Consider the following 25,429-nt stretch of genomic DNA (forward strand, 5'->3'; position numbering starts at 1 on the left):
TTGTGAAACCAGTAAGTGAAGGACCTGAAACAGAAGAATAAATGAAACGAGAGGACATTATTGCAGGTGATTATGTAGCGGGTTGAAGAATGTCTCAGTGACACTGAACTACCAAGATGCTCTTCTACCACTTGCAGAGTTCTGGCGGTTGCATTCTGGAGGAATATCTGCCCCCATGAACCCAGACTGTGGCTCCCGGCTCCATAGAGCAGGAGCCTGGTGAAGGAGCTGGAGCTGAATGGAGGTTTGGGCTCTGTGTTCCCCTGGGCTGGATGACCATCCTGTCCCACACTAAGCCCGGCAAAAATACAAGAGCAGCTTTCCCTCCTGCATCTGTCTGCAGGTTACAGTCCTCTGCAGATTTCCTTCACTGAGAGCAGGAGTTAATTGTTCAGATATATCCAAACACTCCTGGTGCTACTGTATCAGAAACCAAACCAAAAAACAGACACACAGTGATGGAAGTTGGAAGAGAGCCTTTGGATCTCTCTTTAGATGTGTTCTTGCATGCTGCAGCACAGGAGTGTGTTTACTGTGTCAGTGCTCTGTGTCTGTAGAGATAATATAACAATCCTTTTTCCCGCTTAGTTTTACTATTATTTTTTTTAGTTCTTCAAGGAAACAGCAGAAATCTGCCGTGCAACAGAAAATGGCATTGGGAGCATCTTGTGTGCTTTTTTTCCTAGATTGCCCAGCTGGCCGGTGGGGACCAGACTGCCAGTCCTCCTGTGAGCCCTGCGCCAACGGGGGCCAGTGCAACCGAGAAACTGGGGCCTGCGACTGTCCCCCCGGCTACACGGGGCCATCCTGCTCTGTGTGTAAGTCCTCACACCAGCCTTCTCCATGAAAAAAGAGTCAGTTTGATTTCTGCCTTCTTGCTGCCTGGTGAGAGGCTTGTTACATTAGACACGCTGATCTGAGATAAATTATCTTTCAGCTTCAGGAATTCCCCAGGTTGTGTTTGACAGGATTTACCAGGGGGGGATTACAGATAAATGCAGATGACAAGCTAAACTTGATCCTAAATTGATGTTATCATTACACCTAATATATGGCAATGTATACTTAGGAACACAATGTGTAACAGCCACAATACTTGCATTGTAATGTTGGCTGCTTGGCAAGAGGTGCTGACCAACCAACCCATATGATGCAGCTCTTGGGTTATGTTTGGAGCAACACTCCTCGATGTATATAATTTAAGATTAAATAGTTGTGAGGATGAAGGAGTAGTATCAGTGCTATCTCTGCAGATCCACCAGAGACCATGGGAATATGCTCAAGCGACTGGTGTGTGCTGTCATGACATGGCTCCTTATCCAGCCTCTGGGCACTAAAGGCTGCTCGGTGTGGCTGTGGTGCTGGCATAGATGGGCTCTCAGAGGCAGCGCTGCTTCATGCAAAACCTCAGTGGTGCCATATTTGTTCTCCTTGTTAGTCACAAAATCACTTTTGACAGAGGTTTTTTCCTCCACTGCTTGATCCTGACATGCAGAGGTACCTGAGAGTCACTCAAGCTATTCCCGCTTTTCAGACCTCGGCCCTAGACGCCTTGTATACAAATTACAGCTGTTTCTTTCATTTTGCCATTTTGATTTCTGCATTCAGCTAATGCATGTTTTAGGGGGCAAGCTGTTGCTGTCTTGTTTGAAAAGATCTGTCCGTGCCTGAGTTATTATCTAGGTGAAATTGCAGTCTGCTCATCTGTTTCCAGCCTGCCCCAATGGTTACTACGGACAAAATTGCCTGCTGTTATGCAGCTGCAGCAGCGGTGCTGAGTGTCACCACATCACCGGAGAGTGTACGTGTCCCCCTGGCTGGACTGGCCACGACTGCAAACACCGTAAGTCAAAGGCGTATTTACTCCACAGGGCACGTGGTATCTCTCCCAGGGACTTAACTGCAAATGTAAGAACAAGCTCTGTTTGTTCTTAGTCTATTACAGTTTTTTAATATACTTTTGCTAATCTTATTGCTTCTGAAATTGTGTGTTTATGGGTTTGCACAGCCTGGGTGGTTATAATCCTTAATTATCTAGGTTCAAAGTATTGAAATAGATGGCTGATGAAGCGCAAAGTATTGATATAAGCTCTTATTTCAACACCATGGATCCCTTTGCCCAATACCATCTGTCCTGTCAGCATTTTGACTGACAGACAGTTTTGTTTTTCATTTTCAGAGCAGATTAGTTCTAAGATTAATTCTCTTTTTTTTTTCATTTTGTTGAGGGGAGATCTATTCAACAAGTGAGTGGCGTGTACAGTTGTGGGTCTTAAGGTCACTTCTTTACTTGTGAATATAAATGCTGGGAGAAATCCTGTTCCCTGGAAGAGCAGAGCATCCTTTTGTTGACTTCAGCATTGCTTTCGGTATTGATGGCTGTGTAAGAGTGCAGATTTGTCCTTCTTGAATAACACCCTATAAATGCTAAGCCATCCTGCTTGATTTTTTCCTTTTTCACATATTTTCTGCTCGATTCTTTATGATCCCTTTTGCAAAAAGCCAACTGAATGCAAACCTCTTTCTAAACTTGGTCTTAAACATATAAAATCACAAAAATGAATGGCCAGTGTTGACAGCAGTAAGTTTTGGACCTGGCTTCTCAGGGCTCGTACTGGAGAAAATTCTGGGAAAATTTGAAGTTTCCGGCAATATTAATATTTTAAAAATCAAATCAGTTGGTAATGTATAGAGTAATTTAGGTGACTTTCCATATGCCTTAGGTTGTCAAAAGAATTGAGAGACCATGGCAAAGAAAAGCTTTTATTTCAGTTCAGGATAAGATATAAGAAAAGTTGTTTTGCAGAGACGTCTTTGTTCTTCCAACTGTTGCAGATTGAGCATGAAACAAATGCCCAACTCCAAAACCAGGTTTCTGTTGCCCTAATTGGCACTTTAATCCTTATTCTTCTAAGAAAAGGAGGAGATGCTGTGGTACATTGCCATAATCATGTCAGTGTTGCGTGATTTTTAGAACAAAAGCAGTACGTTAGGGCAACAAAGATGCTGAAGGGAGTGGAGCATCTCCCGTGTGAGGAAAGGCTGAGGGAGTTGGGGCTCTGGAGCTGAAGAAGAGGAGACTGAGGGGTGACCTCATTAATGTTTACAGATATATAAAGGGTGAGTGTCAGGAGGATGGAGCCAGGCTCTTCTCAGTGACAACCAATGATAGGACAAGGGGCAATGTGTTCAAACTGGAACACAGGAGGTTCCACTTAAACTTGAGAAGAAACTTCTTCTCAGTGAGGGTGGCAGAGCCTGGCCCAGGCTGCCCAGGGAGATTGTGGAGTCTCCTTCTCTGCAGATATTCCAACCCACCTGGACACCTTCCTGTGTAACCTCAGCTGGGTGTTCCTGCTCCATGGGGGGATTGCACTGGATGAGCTTTCCAGGTCCCTTCCAACCCCTGACATTCTGTGATTCTGTGTTGTTTTAACAAAGAATGTGAGACTTCTCTGCCAGTGTCCATGTTGTATTTCCCAGTATTTTGGGGAAACTATGGAGGATGCTCACAAATCCATCTTGGTTTTACCCCGTCGCTACTCTGATTATGCACATTTTTGCTAAGTGAGTCAACAGCTGATATTTTATTTCCATGAAAGTGTGCGTTGGTGACTCTGGATTGATTGATATGGATTGACATGAATAATTAGTTTTATGTGGATGGCATAATGTCTGCCTACAGACTCCTACTTCCAGCCGTAGTAAATCAGCAAAAATTGTATTTCTTTCCATTGATTTGTGCCCCGTGCTGCAGCTGACAGTCTGGTCCAGAGCCCCTATGTCTTAAGAGGCCATTTTGCATCTTTACTGTTGTCTCATTTAGATGTAAAATAATCCATTAGCTGAGCTCAAAGTTGGTTCTTAATGTAAATACTGTTTTTTGTCGCAGCCTGCAATAGTGGCAGTTGGGGCCAGCGCTGTGAAAACACGTGTGTCTGCAACAACAGCGACGGGAGCTGCGATCCAGTCACTGGCTCCTGCTTCTGTGAGCCGGGATTCACCGGGAAACACTGCGAACGGAGTAAGTTACCGCTTTGTCAACACAGGGAATTTGCGAAACCAAGCAGTGGAAATGGTGTTTTTCCGGATAATTCCCTCCAGGAAGAGCCCCGGGCTGCGCCGCCTCCACTCTGCCCAGCGCTTCGCAGGGCTCTCGGCTTTCACCGCGGTTACATAGTTTCCCTAATTTGAATTCCAGAAAAGTTATTTTCAGACTTGTTTTGGACTCAACAGCTATTTTTAATGTTAATTCCTTGTGTGAGTGACAGGATTGATGTGTATTTGGCTTGTGGCACGAAAGTTTCCATATCGGTTTTATTTACCCTGTTTTAGGGCTGCAATTTTTCTTCATCAATCTTTATTTTTAAGGCCAGGCTTATAGAATTGCTGCATATGTACATAACAGAAGCAAAATCAAGAGGATTTAGAGTCCTCTATTTATTAACAACAAAAATGCACAATGGTCTCTCCAGAGGCCCATGATCTCCACTAATCTGTCTCTAACAGAGGTCAATAGCAGATGCCTTAAGAGGATAAAAACAGGCATATAGATAATTCCTGATGTGTTTCCCCAGGTTTCATCAATTTGTCATTCCAGAGCTTCCTGAGACAGAAGCAATATCTCTATATTTACTACAACTTGATTTCTTTTTTTTTTCCAATTAATGTGCCTATTTCCTTTTTGATTCCATGCAAATATTTGGTACCCACTTCATCTTGTGGCAACAAGTTGCATAGTTAAGCTAATAATAATAATAATCATCATCATCATCTCAATGTCATTCAATTAAGTATTTTATCTACTTGTTTAACAGTCTTACAGTAGCACAGATGTAACTACCAGAGTCTCAGCAGTGTAGGCAGAATTAACTGTGGGTGTCATGCAGAAATGTCAAAACAATTAATCTGGAATGGTGACCTAAAACAAAAAAAAAAAAATCCCTGGAAAGTTGATCTTACAGCTCTTGTTGCTGTTGGCACAGATGGAATGGAAGGACAGTTAGTTGGGAAGACCAGCTCCCAGGGAAAGAGCTGCCAGCTCCGCTTCTCTTTCACTCTTGACCTCTCTTAAAACAGCATCTCTGCGGGCAGAAAGTAGCCAAATAGCTGGTTGTAATCTTCTCTGGCAAGTTAATCAGTGAAGCCATTGTCACCGGCGAAACATCTGGCAACCCCTGATGTTGTGTCTGTGGTTTTTCTGGTTTATTCAGTCTTCTTTGTGACTCAATTTAATTCATAGAATGTCCTGAGTTGGAAGGGACCCACAAGGATCATTGAGTCCAATTCCTGTCCCTGCACAGGACAACCCCACAGTTCACACCGTGTGTCTGAGGACATTGTCCAGTGTCTTCTTGAACACTGTCAGGCCTGGGGCTGTGACACCTCCCTGGGGAGCCTGTTCAGTGTCCAGCACCCTCTGGGTGAAGAACCTTTTCCTAATGTCCAACCTAAACCTACCCTTGTATGTATGTATGTGTGTATATATATATATATGTCTAAAAATGCATATACACATACATGTCTGCAAGATTATGAAGGCCATAATTCTTCGCTAAACGTGTCATGCTGCCTTGGTAGCCTTGCTACCTTTCCTATCCCAGGAGAGCTCATCTTCTCCTGAGGCATCTCCAGCCTCTTGCTGCAGGTCGGGCTCCTTCATGCTGCAGCTTTGGAGGCAGCTCAGGTTCTCCAGCGGGATGGATATACCTCAGCACACATCACAGAAACCTGAGCCTGCTCGAGCATAGGGCAGATTCTCTGTGATGTGGACCGTGAAACCATTTGTGAAGTGTACTGACCCGTTGCTGTCACCTTGAAAGTCTCAGCTCCAGGCTAAACGCCGTCAGTTTGAGGAAAGTTCAGCTGAGAGCCCCACATCTAATTGCTCCACAGGAATATAGTTTTCTTTGCATAGATTCTCTGGACTCTAACTGAAATTTCAAGTGAAAAGTAAACACTAAGCAGGAACAAGCTTTTAAGGCACAAGTGCACTTCTATGTATTTACTCTGTAAAGTGGCGTAGGAGGCGCGATGCACGATGTTCTGCAGCTTTGGGAGCAGGAGGTGATGCAAATGGAATTTTGCACCAGTTCAAGCCTGGGACTGAATTTCACCTGTAGGTGCAAAAAAAAATATCCAAACAACTCCACATTTAAACAGAGGCCTATTTCTGACACAGGTGGTTGAAAGCAAAGAAATACTGAAGGTACCCTGCTACCCTTCTGTCTCCCATCCCAACCTATAGTTTCTATAAGAGATCCAGGGATTGGCTTCAATTAGTAGAGTCACTGAGCTGCAGGAGGAACCAAATTCCCTCTGGCTCAAATCACAGCCTGCCTTTGGTACCAAACACACAGCACTGAACCCACCCCTTTATTGCAGACATAGAGTTGTCTTTGAGGATCCTCATTGTTTCTTGTTCTCTGTGATTCTTTCCAGATTTCCTGAAAATCACTTTGTTGATGTAAATGCTAAAATCATACAATTTTTAAAAAGAGATCTGGTAATAATCTATGTAACTCGTTTAGAGAGGAGTTCACATGACCTTCAAACATGAGTGGAGGCCTTGTAATATTGTGTTTAGCCAAGTATATAACTATATTTCAGCCTGTCCAAAATATCTAGTGTGAATTAGGCAACTGGCTTTATTCTTAATTGATTTTCCTTAATCCTGGAAGAAATTATTTTCATTCTCAAATGTTGTTTTCTTCTGATAGTAAGTACCATGCAAATCTTTTAAAACTCCTTACGTTAACTACTGTGGAAATGTAATTGTTAATCTGTCCCCCAGATATTATGGTTTAGCTTGAATTTTTCAAAGCAAAGCCTGAAAGTAAAAGATGCAGCATTCAATTTAGAGCTTTCCAGAGGAAACCACCATGTTTCATATTTTCTCCAGCTTTCTGAGGAAAGGGGATTTGCAGGAAAACAGAGGATAGGGCCTCAAAAGGAAGCGCAGAAGCAGGGAGCTTTCTCTCTCCTGGCTGATGAAGTCTCAGGGGAGATGTGAACGTAAGCAACTCCAGACCAGCGTGCAAAGTGTCATCAAGCAGAACCTGTGAAGTTGCAGACTTTGCAAGTATCCTCTGATATTAGTTTTCTGTGCAGAATTTAGTCTTTCAACACCCTGGTGTTTTTCTAAAATAGACCTTAATAAAACAGCCTAACTTACCTGGACCCCAAGGAGAACACTTAATCACATCAGTTTTAAGGCATTACCATTATGCCTTGATTCTTTTTTTTGGAAATAGTAGGAATTGCCATGTACCTAAAAATTCCCCATTGATCCCCGATCTGCTCCAGCATTAACCCATGGTCTGGTTTTGGTTGCTGGGCTGCAGGGTGCCCCGAGGGAAGCTTTGGCCCGAGCTGCCGGTCCAGCTGCCAGTGCCAGAACGGAGCTGCCTGCGACCACGCGAGCGGAGCCTGTACCTGCGCGGCGGGCTGGACGGGAACCTTCTGCGAACGAGGTACTGATGCTCCCCCCGGTCCTTTTCGGGTTTATGCAGATTGGATTTTTTAATGCAGAAAGCTGGTTTTACAATTTACAGTGCCTGACCTAAAAAAAAACCTTTAAACTTAATTGGAAGACGATACTGAAATGTGTGTGTCCATCCTAACTCAACAAAGCAGTTTGGTGTGTGTGTAGTGTTGGGCACATTGTTTTAACGTGGTTAAAATCAGATGCATGCTTAAGACCCCTACTATATCACATCTTTATGAAGACACTTTGTAAGCAGAGTCTTAACTACAGTTAACACTGAGCAGAAAGATGTTAGTCCTGCCTTGGACTGGCTTGTTCTTAGTGCATCTCTGAAACATTTTGCAGAAAAATGTGGATTTGTGCATCTTCCCAAAGGAACTCTTTAAGAACAGATATACTTTTAACTTTAATAAACCCAAGAGATCATTTTTGATTACCTGATCATTTGGTAAAGTGCTGGAAAGGTTGGATTGGATTCCTTAGATACCTTGTTGGGAATCACTCTTGGGCACCATTTAAGGAGGTTATTGTGCTGCATCATCGTGCAGATCGTAAAAAATACAGTCTTGAATACCACAGAAACAGCACGTAGTCAGACATTATGAAAGTTATTGAAGTGTAAATGAGTTAAGAATCCACAAATGAAGACCGTTAAACCAAAGTCACAGTCATCTTGCTTAGAAAGCAGCTTTATCAGCCAGTTTACAAAGACTGATGGAGGGAAGCAGCAGCACTCACAGGCGGCTGCTGCCCTCTGATGGGAAGAGATCCACTCCACAGCCTCCCCTGTACCACAGCACCCCACTGCTGCAGTTCAGATACGGCTTGTTCTTCCCCTCTCATTCTTCCCAGGAATTGTTACACAGCATAAATACTCTTTTCAAAGTTCTGCTGCAAATTGTACCTCATAATTTATGATATCTCCACTATGTCCTTCCTTAAAATTATTTACTTGAACTCTGCTTTCGTAAGTCTATCCTTTTTTTAAAAAAAAAAAATCTATTTTTTCAATCAGAAGAGCAATACGGTTGACTGTATTGTGCTATAAATCTGTTAATTCCAGCAGGAATCAAAATGGGGACAAAGAGGCTGAATATCCTTTGCCACAGTAGGTGTGAGGAATACAGAGAAGCCTGGGTGACACCTATTGGAAAGAAAAGTAAAGGTCTCTGCTTCCGAATCAGTCATGTTGGACAGTTTTATCTTTTTCAGTTTCTGAAAGAAGATTGTGGAGGGGAGAGCAGAATTTAGCGCATCCCATTCATGACCTTACTGTTTTCATAAGATCCGCTTTACTAGATGTTTTCTCTCAAGCAGGCAGCGTGTTTGCTCCGAGCTGGCCTGTGTTACCTTTTCACATAGGAAAGTTCAGCCAGAACAGTTTGGCTGCTTCCAAAAGGTGAAGACGGAGGAAAAATGTGTGGGTGGTTTGCCCTTGGTAGAACATTCTTGGCACCTTTTCTCTGAGGAGCTGTAGCACTTCTGGTTTCAGTGACTCGGAAACTGGCAGGGTTTCCTTCTGGCAGGGATGTGCTTTTGGCCGTCTTGGCATCCACCCACGCCGGCCAAGCTCTGTGCTTTGCTGACAAGAGCACAGAGACCGGGACCTCGTGTGGCAGAGCTGCCTTGGACTTCTCCCATACTGCTGATGCTTCATCCCATGGCCAGGAAGGACTTTTCCATCATCACAGGAATGTTGAACTGAAACTTTTGCAGTTCAGAGTCCTAGGAGAGGACAGTACCTTACAAAATCTAATACTGATTAATATTAATAACCAACATTAATGTTAAGATTAGTCCTGCACAATGAGTGCACTTGAACCTGCAGTTGTTACTTCCAGTATTCTGCATTGTGGCAGCAGGGGGTCCAGATTCAAACTGAAATTGTAGCAGTCCCAAAATTCACCATTGAGTGTTTTTTGCGATTGGTTTTCTTTTTTCAAAAGTAAAGCTGTTCCTTTTCATTAATTTGCTACCTTCAGTCTGAAGTAAGGCTTTATATCTTTACATGCCAGTCCCCATTGCAAAACATCACGTCAGTGGCCATTTCCATGTTCTTTATTCACTTCCTTTGCATTTCCTTGAAGGCAGCAAGTGATACAACCAGAACGCTGAAAAATAATGTGCATTTCTTCACAAGGTCTAGCATTACCAAAGGAAAATGAATCATTTTTCACAGTTCTTTGAGAGTGATGCTACTAGCAATGCCGCTAGAAATCTTTCTTATCTGAGTGAAGAATGTTGCATGCCTGGGGAGAAGGTACCTGAGGCACACATGGAGTTCTGGCTGCTCCTGAACTGAAGCAGCAATTAATACCTCTGCATTCCTGGACTGTGCAAGGGCAGTAATCATAGCAAAAGGTGGCTTAGGAAATCCTTTTGCTATCCTGTTAAAACATAACGTGGGTAGCATTTTCTCCAGAAAAAAAACACCGAGCAAACCAAGTCACCCTGCCCTGCACCAGGGTTGCTCCTCTCCTGTTTGAGAAGGCAATTGTTATAATTGATTTAATTCTATAAAGTGCTGAGCATCTGCTGCTCCTGCTTTGAAGGTTGTGATTTTCTTCACTATACCGTAATTTTGTTTAATTTCATTCCCCGCTGCTCTCTGGTGTGTGTTGTATGACCCAAGGCATGTTTCCGGTTACGGGATCAGGCCAACAGAAGAATTATCTGGTTCGCTGCTTGATCTGACTGAATATCCCAAAATGCCACACAATTAGCCCACAAACTGGAGGCAGCAGAAGTCTTGGACTTTTCCTGCAGTATGTTTATTAATTGTTGCATTAATAACAGCAGCGTATAGCCCTGGTGAAGTTCAGCACTCAACATTTGCAGCTGAACTGCTGTCTGCATCAGCTCGACCGCTGGACAGGCTGACTGGGCTTCTCTCTTGGGATTTCAGCAGTTAATCATTATCATAATATAGCCCAGCAAGATTTCGGTTTTAGTAAGATAAAAGGGAAAAAGAAATACTGTGCACATCTAGGAATACCTGACAATGCTGTGTAGTTCCTACATTAAACAAACAAAAACTTTTTCAGCCTTTGAAGTCACCTGGGGTTAAGCAGAAGTCCTCCCTCGGCTGCTGTGCCATACGTGCTACTGAAACATAATAAATAAGGATGTAAAGATTGAAACCATGTGCTGATGTTTCTTCCTTACAACTTGATAACAGTTCTCACCCCAGTACAAACTGAGCAGAGGTTGATGGATGTGTTACAGTTTTGGAACAGTATGAGGCACTTTTCTGTTTTTCTGAGACTTGGAAAGTGGAGTAAGCCTGCAATCTTTCTTATGCCAGAGGAGAAGCTGCAGTCTGGAGAGGATGAAGGGAGGAGCAGCCTTTTGGTTTTGAGCAGATGAAACAATCATATATATTAATGCTCACAAGCTGAGCGGGAGCTCTGAGAATAGAGAAGCCAAAGCAGATGTGGCAGATGTGTTACGTTACCGTTGTTGCTGTCTGAAGGTCCAGGTTTGCCTCTGTCCACAGATAGTGAATTTTTCCCTGCTTGTACCCAAAGCAGACAGCAGTTCTTTCTGTTAGAGGACTGAATTTAGAGTTGTGGAATGGGCAGTAAGAGTAAACTGGGACAAAAAGCATGGGCATGAAAAAGAAACAAGGCAGAAAAAAGGGCAGGAAAGCCCAACAGTGGAAGATGCGTATGGGTACGGTGACATTCTGACCTGGTGGAGGGCTGTGAAATTAGTGCAGAGCATCACTGGGTAGTGCATATGCTGATAATAGTCATAAGACTCTATTGGGAAGCCAGTTGTTCTGATTTCATGGTAGAAGTGTGTGGATTTGTTTTTCAGTATGACTTTATATTGAAGAAGAAGGACACAGAGCTAAGTTTTATTGAATAACTGCTTATTTAATGAGTGCCGTCGCTCCTGAGACTGATTCAGGAGTTTTGTGGAAGGAATGACATACAATTGTATGTCTACAAGTTTATTATCGTGTAGTATAACATAATTATGCATGTACTTACATGATGTCAACACAAATACATATATATGCAGACAGAGAAGTTAATTTAAGGCAATATAATTCCTAATTATTTTTTCTAACTCTGCCTAGTAGCTCCTTCAGCTCCCTGGAGTTGTACTGCTACACTTAATTTGACTTGGTTTTCTCTACTCAGTCTCTTTGCAGGTTTTCATTTCAGCACTGAACTACAACACGATGTCTTGTGTTCACTGTTAAAAAATCTTCAGAAAAGTGTCAGGAGAGTAAATGAGAGCATGAGTTTTGCATTTCAAAAGATGGGGAGATCAGCAGGGATGGCCCCCTGGTCTTGCATTATGTTGAATTATTTCCTCTTTCCTCTGTCCATTACAGAAGCACAAGTGCTGGCATGTGTGAATCCATTTTCTCTCCTGTTTTATGGCTTTTTAATATATTCTCAGCTGTCTCTTGCTATGCAGAAATCCATTGCTTGCATAGAACGGGTCATGGTGGGTTTTGCTGAGGTGCACAGAGCAGAAATGCTGAGGCTTAACCCTGGAAGCAACTTTGGCTCTAAAGCATCATCACGGAGTGACAAGTGACAAAGCATCTGTGAAAAGATCAGCAGTGCCTTGTGGTTTTGGATCTACAAGCTGGAGTTTATTAAAAAAAAAAAAACAAAAAACAACAAAACAAAACCAACAAAACAACACACAAAAAAAACACAACAGGAACTCTGCTAAAAATGTCTGTTTTCCAATTTCAGCTTGTCCAGATGGATTCTTTGGGCTCGACTGCCACCAGGTGTGCAACTGCAAGAACGCTGCTGGTTGCGACCATGTCCTGGGAACCTGTCGTTGCCTCCCGGGCTGGCAGGGACAGACCTGCGAGCAGTGTAGGTACCACCCGCGCTCAGCATCCCCCTGCGCTCAGCATCCCCTTGCACTCAGCATCCCCCTGCACTCAGCATCCCCCTGCACTCAGCATCCCACTGCGCTCAGCATCCCCTTGCACTCAGCATCCCCCTGCACTCAGCATCCCCCTGCGCTCAGCATCCCCCTGCACTCAGCATCCCCCTGCACTCAGCATCCCCCTGCACTCAGCATCCCCCTGCGCTCAGCATCCCGCTGCACTCAGCATCCCACTGCCCAGGGCCTGCAGCTCTCACACTGCTGGGAATGAGGGATGACCTCCCCGGGTACAATTTTAGATTTAGGTCACATTCCTTTCCAAAGATGCCAAAAAAGGGAATGATTTTTGGTAGCTGTGTAAATAACCAACTTCATTTTTTTTTTCCAACTGCTGTTGGCACTTGTCAAATGTTACAAGCATCAGTTTTTAAATAGCTGAGCTGTCTCCTGCCATATGACGCATCTCTGCTTTTTATTTTTGTGCAGCATTAAGAGATGAAATGTTATATGTCTGTTTCTGGTGTATCTCATCTAATCATCCGTTATAAACTGACAGATTACAAATGCGCAAAGTGGAAAAATCAGAGCTGTGACTATTGTGTTATCTGAGCATGACAAAATAGTTTTAACTAATTCTTAGAAAAGGTGTGCGTTCTTCATTGTTTTAGGGGTTTTTGTGTTATGTTTTGTTTTCTTTAAGTCAGCTTCCTAGGTTGTTCACAAATATGGTTTATCCCACAATCTTTAAGCCAATAAGGTTTTTTTTTGTATATTCTTGCATATGCATATATAAAAAAAATCAGCTCTTCTGAGAAATTGTTTACCAGATTTCATGGGAAATTAAATTGTTTTCTTTAGCTACATGGCATTACGTATGGAGATCACTGAGCCTATTTGCAAAATTTAGGAGATATGTTGGGGTTTTTTTTAAAGATTGTTCAGGTTTTAGCCTCTCAGCTTCTGAGTTTCACTTGAGGATGGTGTCAGGGTCTGTACTTCCTTGTGAAAACATGAGCGCCGCCTGCAGGGCTGGGCTGGAGAGCTGGGCACCAAAGCAGCTCTACAAGGAGCAAACTTTTGTTGTTAGTGAACACTTTCCTTAGAGTTCTAAAACCTTCTGCAATAGAAAATCAGTTGATTTTAGAAAACAGAAATAATTATACTTGGATTGAAACAATTCTATTCTCCAGCCATATACTATGTTATAACCAGCACTGTTTGAGGGTTGTGTTTGCTCTTCATTTTTCCCTCATTTACTCCCACCACACAACACAGCCTGTCTTCTGAAAGGGCTTCTCCTGCAAAATCGCTTGCTCTTTTGATTTACAGGAGGGTCAATGCTGGTGAATCTTTCCACTGTTTAGACATTTCTGCAAACATCCCACTGTTGCAGCCCTTTTTGCCCCCTCATGGCCCTCTCCATAGGAACCCTTGGCTTTGCGTGTCCCACCACTTGAGGACAGGGATGTTAATACTCCCCTGTGGTGGCTGGTTAATGAGCTGACTGTGAAATAAATGCAGAGCCAGAGCCACAGAAAAGCTGCTGCTGCTGAACAGGTACAATATTTGCTTCTTGGTCACAGCCCATTTTTCCTGCCCAGCCACAGCATTAGCACCGTGTCACCTTGGCCCTTCCCAGCTCTTTAGACTGCATTAGGGATGGGAAGCTTTGTTACATATTTCATTAAATTCGATTAAGAAATGCAGCTCTTTGTCAACAGCTGTCTGTGCCCCCTCTACTCATATAAGAAACTATTTATTCTCTTGCGCCGCAACCATTAGAGCTTTATGGCAGGTTGATTTATTCCTTGTGATGGTGAAGAAGCCAAAGTCTCCAAGGTTTCCTTTGCCTATACATAAAAGAGCAAGGTCAGTTAACAGTGCAAAGGGTAACCTGCTTTTCTCCTGGCTTAAACGATGAATCTCCATCTTGATTTTAAGACTGGACATGGGTCACACCGCTCCAAAGCTGCTCAGAGTGAGGCAACTGTAGGTCGGGGACACCGATTCAACACTCCCCATCCTTGGTGGGTGTTTAATATTCACATTGCTGGTTCCTGGGACTTGCCAGTTCCAGCAGCTGGATGGACAGCACTCGTCTTCAAGTAATCAGATTGCAAGCAATGTGCTGGAGGATATTGAGGAATAATTTTGACATCATGGGATTTGAATTGATCTTCAGCTGGCCATGCATTGTGTTTTATACGCTGCTATCTAATTATGGGTGATACGGACACCAATGCCTTTTGTTGAAGCTGCCAAACACTTTCCATTACAAGACTGTGTTTTTCAGTTGCTTATAAATGAATTATTTTAATCTAGGTTGAAATCTGCCAAGCAAGACCTGCCTCAGCTTAAGGTTGTGTTTGGTGATGTTATTTTTATTTGGAGGTTTTGTTTTCTTTTGTTGTTGTTTGGGTTTTTTTTGAGTATCTGCCTAAGATATTGTAGGTTTCCAAAAGAGAGGTTTAGGAAAGGTGTATGGCTCATGTTAAAAAAATAAAGGTTTAATTTAACTGTTCTGCTGACTGTCATGATGACTTGGTGATATAGAAGTGAGGACTTGAGGTCTGGCACCTCTTCGTGCCAGAGATGTAACCTTCCTTTCTGTAAAAAATGCATCCAAATTTTGCGCTTTCCAAAAACAAACAAAAAAAACACTGAAAAAAAATAATCACGTGTGTGGGTTGTAGAAGCTGAATGCAATTTGGCATCTGCATTTTGCTCTGATTCTGTTAGTACTAAAAATGTCTCTTTCTGGAGCTCTTGAGGCTCAGCAGGATCTTCACAGCAGCAGTTTCTTGTGGTAAAATAAGTCCACATTGGTTTGCAAAATAAACAAGTATGGAATCATCGGCTCTGCCAGAGTCTCTGCTTGGGGGCACTGATAACCAGGGGTTTGATATTTCATAGCACGTGAGCTCTTGACTTTACAAATTCTCTGTTCTTTTAAAGCCAAAGATTCATTTTGGAGAGAATAATCCACAGGAGCTGCATGAAATCAGACTGTAGAGTCTCAATGCCCATCATTTCCCTGTGTTCCCCAGCACTTTTAGTAGCTGTTGACTTCCAGTCTGGAAGAAAATCTGTTTCATGTGTTCCTTACTCTGCGTGCAAAAAGGGATTTTAAAGACTGCAAATGAATAAATGCTTCTCTTACAAAAGAAAGTCACCAAGAGGACAAATTTGAAGCAGGAAAAAGTCTAATAATTTGAACTTTTCTATTCCTTCTTTACTTTGCAGTCATCATGAAGAAAGGAGAAAGGTCTCAGGAATATTTGTACATTCAGTTGAGGAACTTAATAAAATAGCTTCAATATATCACTTGTCATCTGACACTTCAGAAAAGTAGTTTGATAGTCAGGATTATCCTACCAGGAAGCTAAAAAAAGTTCGTATCCACCCAATAGAATAATTAAAATTTAGGTCTCCAGAAATTTCTGCTTTCTTACCAGAATTTTCACTGGAAAACTCTTTTGTCTTCTTGGTAAGCATAACAAGGGATTTGCACGCATACTCCAAAAACCTCACACAAACCACTAGTAACCAGTCAGGGGACCTGGTTCTGAGCTGGTTTTTCCTTTGGCTTGGTTATGATATAGTTCTGGTCTGTATCGTGGAAATATTTAGTTCTGCTCCCAAAACAGAGCCAGAGGTCTGTAGGACAGGCTGAACCTTTAACTTGGCAACCAAGCCTCATTTGCAGAACAAACTTTTAACTGTGATGGGACTGAGCTCCTGCACTTTCTTGTGGTTTCAGTGTGGATGGGGTCCAAGCGATGACAAAAATGAACCCTGTTGAAAAGTCCTGGGAGAAATGGTGTCTGTGAGAACTGTCTCGGGCAGCTGGAAGATCTCATATGGGAAGAAAAGGGCTCAGAATGGGTCAGATACTGTCAGCCAAGTTCACCTAAGGTGGAGATGGTTTCAGTCCTTCTTTTGGACCCTAGGGACATGTCCTTCTGCACCACTGCATCTTGTTCTGCAAACTGGTACCCTCAAAGGCACAGAGGTTTCGGTGAAAAGTCACCATTTGGGTCCGATCCTGGGAGATGTCACATTCATTGGATGCAGAACACTCTCAGGATCAGAGATCAGAGCCTTTTTTGCCTCTCCGATGTGTGCCAGCAGTGCTGTGGGGATGAGAGGCTCCAACAGGTTCATGCAGGGGAAAGAGAGTCTTTGCCAGGCAACACAAAATCTGTGCAAGGAGGCTGTCCAACTTCTTCATTTAAAGCTATCCAAATCTCCAGTGCCATGGAGACTACAGGAATTTTATTGCTGCCATTTTTTGTGCTGAAAACGGAGCTGCGGCAAGTGTACATTTGCGAGATGGCCGCGTTAAGTTTTCACCTGGGAGGCAGCTGCTTAACCGAATGCATTGAAAATATCACCCTTCTCTGACCAAAGATTGAGACTCTGGGTGAGCAGAGGCATCCAGCTGTGAAAAATGAACACTGAAAACAATGAAGTTGTCAGTTCTCTTACCAGGATGCAAATAAATACCCAGGCTGTCAAGCTGGCGGTTCTGCTGGACCATTAGTTTAGCACAAAGACATTCCACAGGGCAGGGGATGACAGCTGATCCATCACCCGAGCAATCCTGCCCTGCGATTAAAGCCTCTTCAGAACATGCTATGATACATATTTTTAAGCCACGTTATTTAGTGTCAGGCATGCTTAATATATGGACTTAGGCACCCTTATGTGAAAAGTGAGTTGTCAGAAGCCAGTTTCAAACTGATTTCTCCAGCGTCGGGTTGTATCTCAGGTTTGCTCTGTGTAATGCCTCCTTTGATGATTCCTGATGGAGTTTTATGGACCTTCTCTCGTTGCAGCATGCCAGGGGGACAGCTATGGGCCAGGCTGCAGCCACACTTGTCACTGTCACAACGGAGCGCTCTGTCATCATGTAACCGGGATGTGCCTTTGTAGCCCGGGGTGGAAAGGAGCCACCTGCCAAGAAGGTACAGTCAGAAATTCAACCCCCTGACAGAGGATTATAGGAGGGAAAAATAAAAGTCCTGCTCAGGGGGGGCTTTGTTGGTACTTTAATTACCAGCTCATTGCCCTGTGTTGTCATTGGTTTTGTATCTGCACAATAACGTGGCTCAGTCCATTAAATAAATCTGTGGGGCCATGTTGCAGGGACTGAGCGTAGGAGATGGGTGTACTTGGGGCAGAGGGGGCTGAAACAGTCATAAACTGGAAAGAGAGCTGGGTTTGAAGGCTGATTAAGGGAGAAAAGGTCCATAAAACTCCCACTTACGACACTGAAACAAAACTGTTTTTTCTGTGGCCTGCTTTAGTGTCCCATGCACCCGACCGATCCACGTCATTACTGCACGTTGTTCCAGACACAGGCTAAATCCAGAACATGCGAAAGGCATTGGGGCTTCCAGCCTTGGCAATTAGACCAATCTGTGTGATTCAAACACAAGCCAAGGAGTCTTAAAGGAAAGAGGCTGGCAAAGAAAAGCTGCGCTGAGGCTTATGTTACACATCTTAATCTCCTGCATCCAAACCACTAGAAAAAGTCTGTCCATCCCTGTTGTGGCTCCTTTTTCTGTGCCTCCCCTGCGGGGTATCTGGTTCTGTAAGTGGCGCCGCTGAGCTGGGGATGCTGCTATAGATGCTCCTGGGTGAGCTGGGGTTGAAGTCAGCACCTCCACACAAGCAGCAGCTGCCCTTTGGTGCACCAAGAGGATGGCTGGGGAAAGGGGATGAAAGCTGGCAGGGGTAGAGGAATATATAAATGAAGGGGGTGCCCCTTTAAAACCTAGTATGAAGAGCTCTTTCCATGAAGGAATAAAAAATTGGGAAGATACCAAACCATTCCTGATGGCATGTATGACATGACCTAAAATTTTGTGTTTCACATGAAGGCCTCCAATACAAAAGCAAAGCAAACGTTTAAAAAGCATGTATTATACCTGCCTTCTGTTTCGAAGCATAATTACAAAACCATAGCCCTGTTTTAAGTCAGGCAAAGCAAAAAGCATGTGCAATGATGGTGCTTATTAAACAGTAAGGGAAGTCTAAATTTTAAGAACAGTCAGAGTTTTATATTAGTGTCCTGAAGCAGAGGTCAAGCATTTCCAGCAGGGATGACATAGCGAGGGAATTCCTTCTTTCAGTTATTCTGTCTTGGAAATAAAACTTGAAGGTGAAGCCTCCCTGAATCTCACGTACATAAAACAACCTGAAAATGTTGTCAAACATACCGTTTTTCTTTAATGATACATCTGGGGAATTTTTCTCTTTGGACGTACAGGGGTAGAATAAGTGTGTGAGGCTGGATGAGCCATCACCTGGTGGCTGCGCTTTTGCAGAATGTGCTCCTGTTAACATCTTTAAAAGGTGCCATTCTGACAGAAGTGTGCATTTTTTATGCTAAAAAATGGGGTTCTATCCATAGGATCTAGTTGAAATGGGAACCAATAGACTTGCTTAATCAAAATTAAGTAAGCTATAAAATGTCATCAACCAGCTGTGGGTAACAAGGTCAATTAGAAAAGGAGTTGTGATTTTAAGAAGACTATACAAAGAAATGCTGAAAACAAGGAAATCAATAACTCCACTCCATGTTGAGAAAGCTGGTAGGAACCAAGAGATGTTTTTTGTATGTGTGAACAGAAAATGTCAAGGTCATTTGGCGGGTCATAGCTAATTCACTTCATCACCTATTATGTTTCCAGACCAGTTTTTCACTGGTCTGTGTAATTCCTTATCAGTCATGGCCCCATTTTTACTCTGTTTTGCCTCCCACAGCATCTCCAGGATCACCAGGGTGAGAGGAGGGTGTAACCTGGAAAGCTTGTGTTTAACCTGTGTCATCCTCCTGTGCTTTATCAGAAGGTTTTGTCCCACCTCCTCTTTGCAGCCTGTCCTGCTGGCTGGTTCGGTGCAAACTGTCTCCAGCGCTGTGTCTGCCATGGCCAGGCAACCTGTGACCGGGTGACGGGCGAGTGCCGGTGTCCCCAGGGTTGGACAGGGATAGCATGTGAGCTTGGTGAGTGTCTTCACATCCTTCATCCCTCTGGCACCTAATTTCAGTCGCTCTGAAAGGAAATTCGGCTTTGGTTTGAGACAGCCTAGGAAAAAAAGAGAGAAGAGAGGCAGGGCGATGGAGAGCACTAAGTGTGGAGATGTTGAAAAAATTGGGGTGGTTTAGTTGGAAATAAAAAGTCTGGTGAGAGATGTGGTATTTGCACTTGAAGGCACCATGGTGCTAGGAACTTGCGGGACAAAGGAGAGGAATAAACTGTTCTCTGTCCCATGGAGACAGGGAAGGTAGGTAGTGTACTCAATTTGAAGAGATAAAAAAAAGAATAAAATAAACCCTCCAAGAGGAAAATAGATAATTTTGCCATGGGACACTTTGAAATCTCACCCACTGAAGGTTTTTAGGACCAGCTTAGTTATCTCAACATGTTTCAGAGGGAAAAGTGTGGTCTCCCTGGAGCACCTCCAGCCAGGCCCCCGCTCAGTCTCCCCATCTCATTTCAGAGTGTAGGGACAGAGAGGGCTGTGAGCAGAACTGTAGCTGCCACCACGGAGTTTGTGACCAGAGCTTGGGGAAATGCATCTGCCACGCTGGCTGGACTGGGGACCGCTGTGATGCTGGTAAGGGCACTTCCTTCTGTGGATGATTTTGTTTTGTTTTGTTTTTTTAATCATTCTTTTCTGTAGTCAGCCATTTCTGCTTCCACAATATGAAGTCCATTTCTCTTTTGTATCTTAATTTTTCCAGTATTCTGTAAGACAATAAGAAATAATGCCAGCCTGAGCGCTCACCATGTGTCTCAGGAGTCCTGCAGGCAGGTCTCTGCCTGACCACAAATACATGCTCTTATCCAAACCATTTTATCTCCTACTTTTATTCCCTGCCTGCTAGGAAAATAAAGGTACCTTATGGATACAAGAAAGAATGTATGAAAGGGGGTGGGTTGTGAGGAGAGTTTGCCAGGTCAGCCACATGCTGCTGCTTCTCTCTAAGTCATCAAGGGGAGCTCAGCAAATTGGCCTATAATAGTTCAGATTGCCCCTTCCTTGCACATGGTCCAGATTGCCCAGATTTGACATATCTGGTTAGATCCATGTAAATCCCTGAAACAGAAGTCTTATAAGCAGTAGGTATCAGATGACTTGAAATGTGCCTTCAGCTCAGCTGCTGAGGTGCTATGACTTTTCCAAGTCACAAACCATGTTCTGATGTCTCCTGAGGGGCTGAGGACTCTCGAAGCCTCGGCCACCAGTGTGACCTGTAAAGCCCTCACAGTGCTCACCTTCCTCTTCTTCAGACCTGGCTTCCTCCTGATCGCTTTGCAGAGACCTGTGAGGTGGAAGGCAGCACATGGACACAGCGCGTTGTCACGGTTCAAACCACTGACCCATCATTGTGTATAAGTGGATGGCATCGCCAGCTCTGTAGCCACTATCTGGATTTGTACTCTAGGCTGTGACTGAGTCTTTGCAAACTTTCATGTGCAGGTTCATTAATAGTCAATGTTAAACGCTTTTAATATTTTTAACATATTATCCTTCAATGATATTTTCTGGGCTTGCAGTCTTCTGAAAATACATCGCCATGTGCAAGAAGAATAATATTGGCTCATTTGCCAACGACGGATGTTTTCCATGCAGAGGGAAGAACTGTTGCTCTCTCTGCTTCTCCTCGCAGTCTGTCCCCCTGGATTTTTTGGCAAACAGTGCGAGGAGCAATGTGACTGTGTACACAGCTTGTCCTGCCACCATCAAACTGGAGCGTGTCGCTGTGACAAGGGATGGCGAGGGAAGCGCTGTGACAAACGTGAGTGTCTGCTCAGCGTTGAGGAGGAAAGTTCAGGTTGGTGTGTATGTTCCTCCTGGATCCAGAGCCGGTGATGGGATCCTTTCACTCCCATGTTTCTCCACGGGGTTGGTCTGGAGGTGCTCACAGATTTGGGTGTAGCAGATCTGTTGGAGCGGGGTGGTTTTGCACCATCCTCCCCGGCTCCTGCCCCGTGTCCTAACAAGGATCACTTGCCTCATTGCAGCTTGCTTGCCTGGTCGCTACGGCACAGGCTGTGCCCGGCGGTGCCGGTGTCCCACAGGTACCCCCTGCCACCACCTGACAGGCGAGTGCAGCTGTCCTCCGGGATTCACCGGCTACGGCTGCGAGAAAAGTGAGTTTGTTATCAGAATGCAAAAATTTTCCTTGTAAATTAATTAATAAATTAAATTATTGAATAAAAACCTGATGATATAATCAGTGCCTGGAGAGTGAGGAGACGACAGCCTCACAGTGAAGATGGACAAGGGCAGAGTGGTGCTCACCCAAATATTTTGGCGGGTTCTGGTCTCTGTTCAGTTTTACCTTCTCTAGGATCGCAGCCAGGGACTGAACTGGATGAAAATAGAGTGAAGAGGTGCCAGGGGAGCCCGGCTCCTGCTCATGGCCATCGCTGTGCTGTGGGTAAAGCAGCAGCTCTGCTTTCTGCTGGTCTTGTCCCCATGAGAGAACATCTATTCCTGCTGTCAGAGCTCCTGGAAATGTCATTATGCTTTTTTTCTTCAATGTTGAATTTGGCCGTCTGGAGCTGACTTTGAAAACAGGCTCGTTCTGTGACCCCAGCTGCATAGTTTTGTCTTTGTATTTTGTTACAACATTTTGCCTGAGCGCTGCTTTAGCAAAAAGAAAAACAACAACAAAAATAATTAAAAGAATTGACATTGGTGTCCCATATCCTGCACTAAATGACACTAAATCCTGACCCACAGCCAGGGCAACTTAGTGGAAGTGAGATGTAAGAATAAAGTATGGAAAGCCCAAAACCTGTCAGCAACGTGGCCATCAGCGGCCAAAATAAAACCTGTAAAGATGTTGGTGCTACAGCAGCTTCGCAAGTTTGAACTCCCTGCAAAAAGTAGAATGTCTTTATCCACCCGCCTGGTCCCTCGTGAATTATACTGTTATTTTAGTCAATTTTACCTGACATTTCCCTATGATTTTCTCTAGTGACAAGAAAATTGTATCTGGCCCTTGACAGTTGGGCACAAATTGACTGAACGAAACAAAATCAAGCAGTGAAGTAACCCCTAAGTAAATGTAATAAATCCAAAGTCCCGGAGGAGAGTGTCGTTCTGTAGGCAGGGATTTTATTTAATAAATTTCAGCTCTCTCTTTGTTTGAGTCCTGTATTTACCAAGACAAATTTAATTTTTACATTTCCTCTTCCCCAAGCTTGTCCACCGGGCACGTATGGTAAGAACTGTAACCGAGTATGTCAGTGTTCTGCCGAGAATGAGGAATGTCACCCGGTGACTGGTGACTGTGCGTGCCGCCCGGGCCACCACGGGCCCCGCTGCAACCTCCGTGAGTATCAGATTTTAAATGTATTTTAAATATTTTTAATATATTTTAAATATTTTTAAAATACTTTCTATTTTCAAATCAATTTTAAAACATTTTAAAAACCCACAACAGACTCATTTACTAGCTAAATCACTTCCAATTATGTGCCACGTTGAAGGATACCAAATTCATTCTCTGCATTTACACCTCCCATCTTCAGTTACACCTGGATATTGTGTTGCCCTTTTATTTCCAAATACCCAGGCCAAAATGCTTCCCAAAATCTCTGTGTGTTCAAGTAAGGACAAATGGTTATTAGAAAACAACAAGCTGCAATTGGCAATAAATCTGAGTGATTCATAAAGTCAGTTAAGTTGTAGGGCCTTCTGAGGAACAATCAAATTAAACAAATTGTTACTCTAGATTGAAAAATGGTGACTAGGGTAGAGGACAAAATGCCAATTGGCTGAATGTTCCACCATAAAAAATATTCCCAGATCCACATGCCTCATGCTGATATTTTAGGACATCTGTTTAGTTGCTCCTGGTGGAATGTGCCAGCTGATAAGAAACATATACCAAAGTATCCAAAAAAGGAGACACCTAATTACCTTTTTATTTACAACTTTAATTTTGTTTTTACTCCATGGCTTGTAATAGTCTTATTAAAAAAAATAAAACAAAAACTGCAAACTGGCAAACGGTATTTTTTGTTTCCTAGAGATCCAGCACGGCTCAGTTTGGCTTGCTTGCTTTTTTGGGCGACAATTTGGATACAAAGACCTGCTGCAATATGTGCGGCTCTAGTAAGGGTTAAACTTGTGCTTTATTTCTTGAGTAGCAATAGGAAAGAGGCTCATTTCAGAGAGGAGCATTTGTGTTACCATCATGTCATCACAAGTTGTTCTGTAAAATATAAATGTAAATGTAAATTTAAGGATTGATTCTATCTTCCTTTGTACATCAGTTTTCACTGTGAGATTGAAATCTGGCCTTCAGAATCTAAACTAGAGCTGAGTCCATTATACATTAAATTATAATAAATATTATAGTAGAGCAGTAGTGGAGATCAAGTATTTAAGAGTATCATTTTATAGGATTTAATCACGGTTAGCCTGTTACTTTTCTTTAGTAACCTTTCAGTAGTCATTACCTGTGTGTGTAGTACTAAATCTCTGTACATTATAGTACATGTCGTCAAGATTGCTTAGATCCTTAAGATTTTACTTCAGAATTTTACAATTTAAAATATTAATAATTACACAAAATTCTGATATAAAAGGAATGACTTACAAATTGAAATCTGCATTTTGTTGCATTCAGAGGGGATTTTACCATGGGCTCCTGTGTAGCTATGATCATTCACGGCATTGTGTTCTAGATCTCAGAAATACACAGTACCTTGCACAGCAAATTCTCACTTAAGTAAATATAGTTTTGTTAGACATTTACTGGAGAGATAATGGAACGGTAGAGATTCCCAGAGAGAGAAAATTTGTCCTGCCTCTACGCAGGGTTTTTTTTTTCTATTATTTCCTATGCCACTGTGACCAGCACATAGGCAGACACAAAAATGGAAGGAAAACAGTTTAAGTGGGAGTTATTTTTAGGTTTGGGTCAGTGGAGTGAGAGATGGTGGACCTGATTCTGAAGGGAGTGTCTGATATCCAAGGATAACTAGCGTGACTTTGATGGGAATACTCCATGTTCCCACCGTCCTCACTACAGAGAGAACTGGGGCTGCTCCAGGATGAAGAAGCTTTTGATATAATATTAAAACCAGCATAGGGAGCTGCTCCCAAAGATGTGAAATGGGCTTCAGTCCAGTCAACATGTGGTTGGATGCTGCTGGAAACCGTTTCTGGCAACTATTGCTGTATTTATAGTACTGTGAAAAAAGGTTCAAGAAAGTATCTATAAAAGGTGTAGTTGGCTGGGAAGTCAAATTTCCAGGAGCTAAGAGCAGTGAGGCTTTCATGTTCTCAAATTTTGGAGTGAAGAGCTGAAACAGTCTCTTGGCAGGATCCAGAGGAAGCAGACAAATGAGCAATAAGGTTCCCATCAGTTGTCCATAACTTGGTGGATGGGCAGATCTGCTTGGGTGAAGTTATGAAGAAAAAGCACTAAGAGGTGAGGTAATGGATAAAAAAACCCCGTCCTGTGTCTCTGTGACATTTACCGGGCTGGGTGAACCCTGAGCCAGAAAGGCCTCACCAGCTTCACCTTCAAACTGGAGGTAACAGGATGCTTCAGAAGTGATTTTTTTGACAATGCAATTAATAACATTGGTAAGAAAAGTCCTAGTGTATGCAGCTGGTATGAAAAGATTTAGGAGTTCTTGCTCACGGCAAACCCACACAAACCAGGAAGAAAAAAATCAGGAAATGAATTAGAAATCTGGCTGCTGCTCCTGCTGTTCTCAGAAAAACACGAGTCAGATGCAAAGGAAACTGTTAAATTAGAAAATGTCTTTATGAGATAACTGGTGATTAGAGGCTAACCCTCGTTATAAAGGCAGAGCCTACTCAAATGGCAGGACACTGTGTAAATTGCCCTGGCTATCTGTGCAGAAGTTCCTCTGCAAAGCTGTAGCAGCTGAAATGGCCTCGTTAATAATCATGTGAACATCACAGCTCATGTGTTTGCTCTGCTTGTGCTTCTCCCTGTTGAACTGAAATAAATACAAAATGCTGCAAGGGTAAATAAAGTGGTAAGGGGGGGATTGCTGCATCCCTTCCAGTAAT

General features: G+C 43.2%; 1 protein-coding gene across 1 annotated transcript in view; it reads left to right on the forward strand.

Moving 5' to 3' along the window:
• LOC309440970 (uncharacterized protein) overlaps positions 1 to 25,429 on the forward strand; it is a gene marked incomplete at its 5' end in the record, with an annotated part of 198,039 nt that overhangs the window by 157,278 nt on the left and 15,332 nt on the right. The window contains 11 exons of the mRNA XM_082055281.1: positions 687 to 818; positions 1,715 to 1,843; positions 3,893 to 4,024; positions 7,344 to 7,472; positions 12,205 to 12,333; positions 17,188 to 17,316; positions 19,233 to 19,361; positions 19,859 to 19,975; positions 21,033 to 21,161; positions 21,388 to 21,516; positions 22,575 to 22,706. Of these exons, the coding sequence (XP_081911407.1) occupies positions 687 to 818; positions 1,715 to 1,843; positions 3,893 to 4,024; positions 7,344 to 7,472; positions 12,205 to 12,333; positions 17,188 to 17,316; positions 19,233 to 19,361; positions 19,859 to 19,975; positions 21,033 to 21,161; positions 21,388 to 21,516; positions 22,575 to 22,706 (1,416 nt within the window). The remainder of the gene's footprint in view (positions 1 to 686; positions 819 to 1,714; positions 1,844 to 3,892; positions 4,025 to 7,343; positions 7,473 to 12,204; positions 12,334 to 17,187; positions 17,317 to 19,232; positions 19,362 to 19,858; positions 19,976 to 21,032; positions 21,162 to 21,387; positions 21,517 to 22,574; positions 22,707 to 25,429) is intronic.

The sequence above is a fragment of the Streptopelia decaocto genome (assembly GCF_964273445.1).
Source record: "Streptopelia decaocto genome assembly, chromosome: 6".
Classification (NCBI taxonomy): domain Eukaryota; kingdom Metazoa; phylum Chordata; class Aves; order Columbiformes; family Columbidae; genus Streptopelia; species Streptopelia decaocto.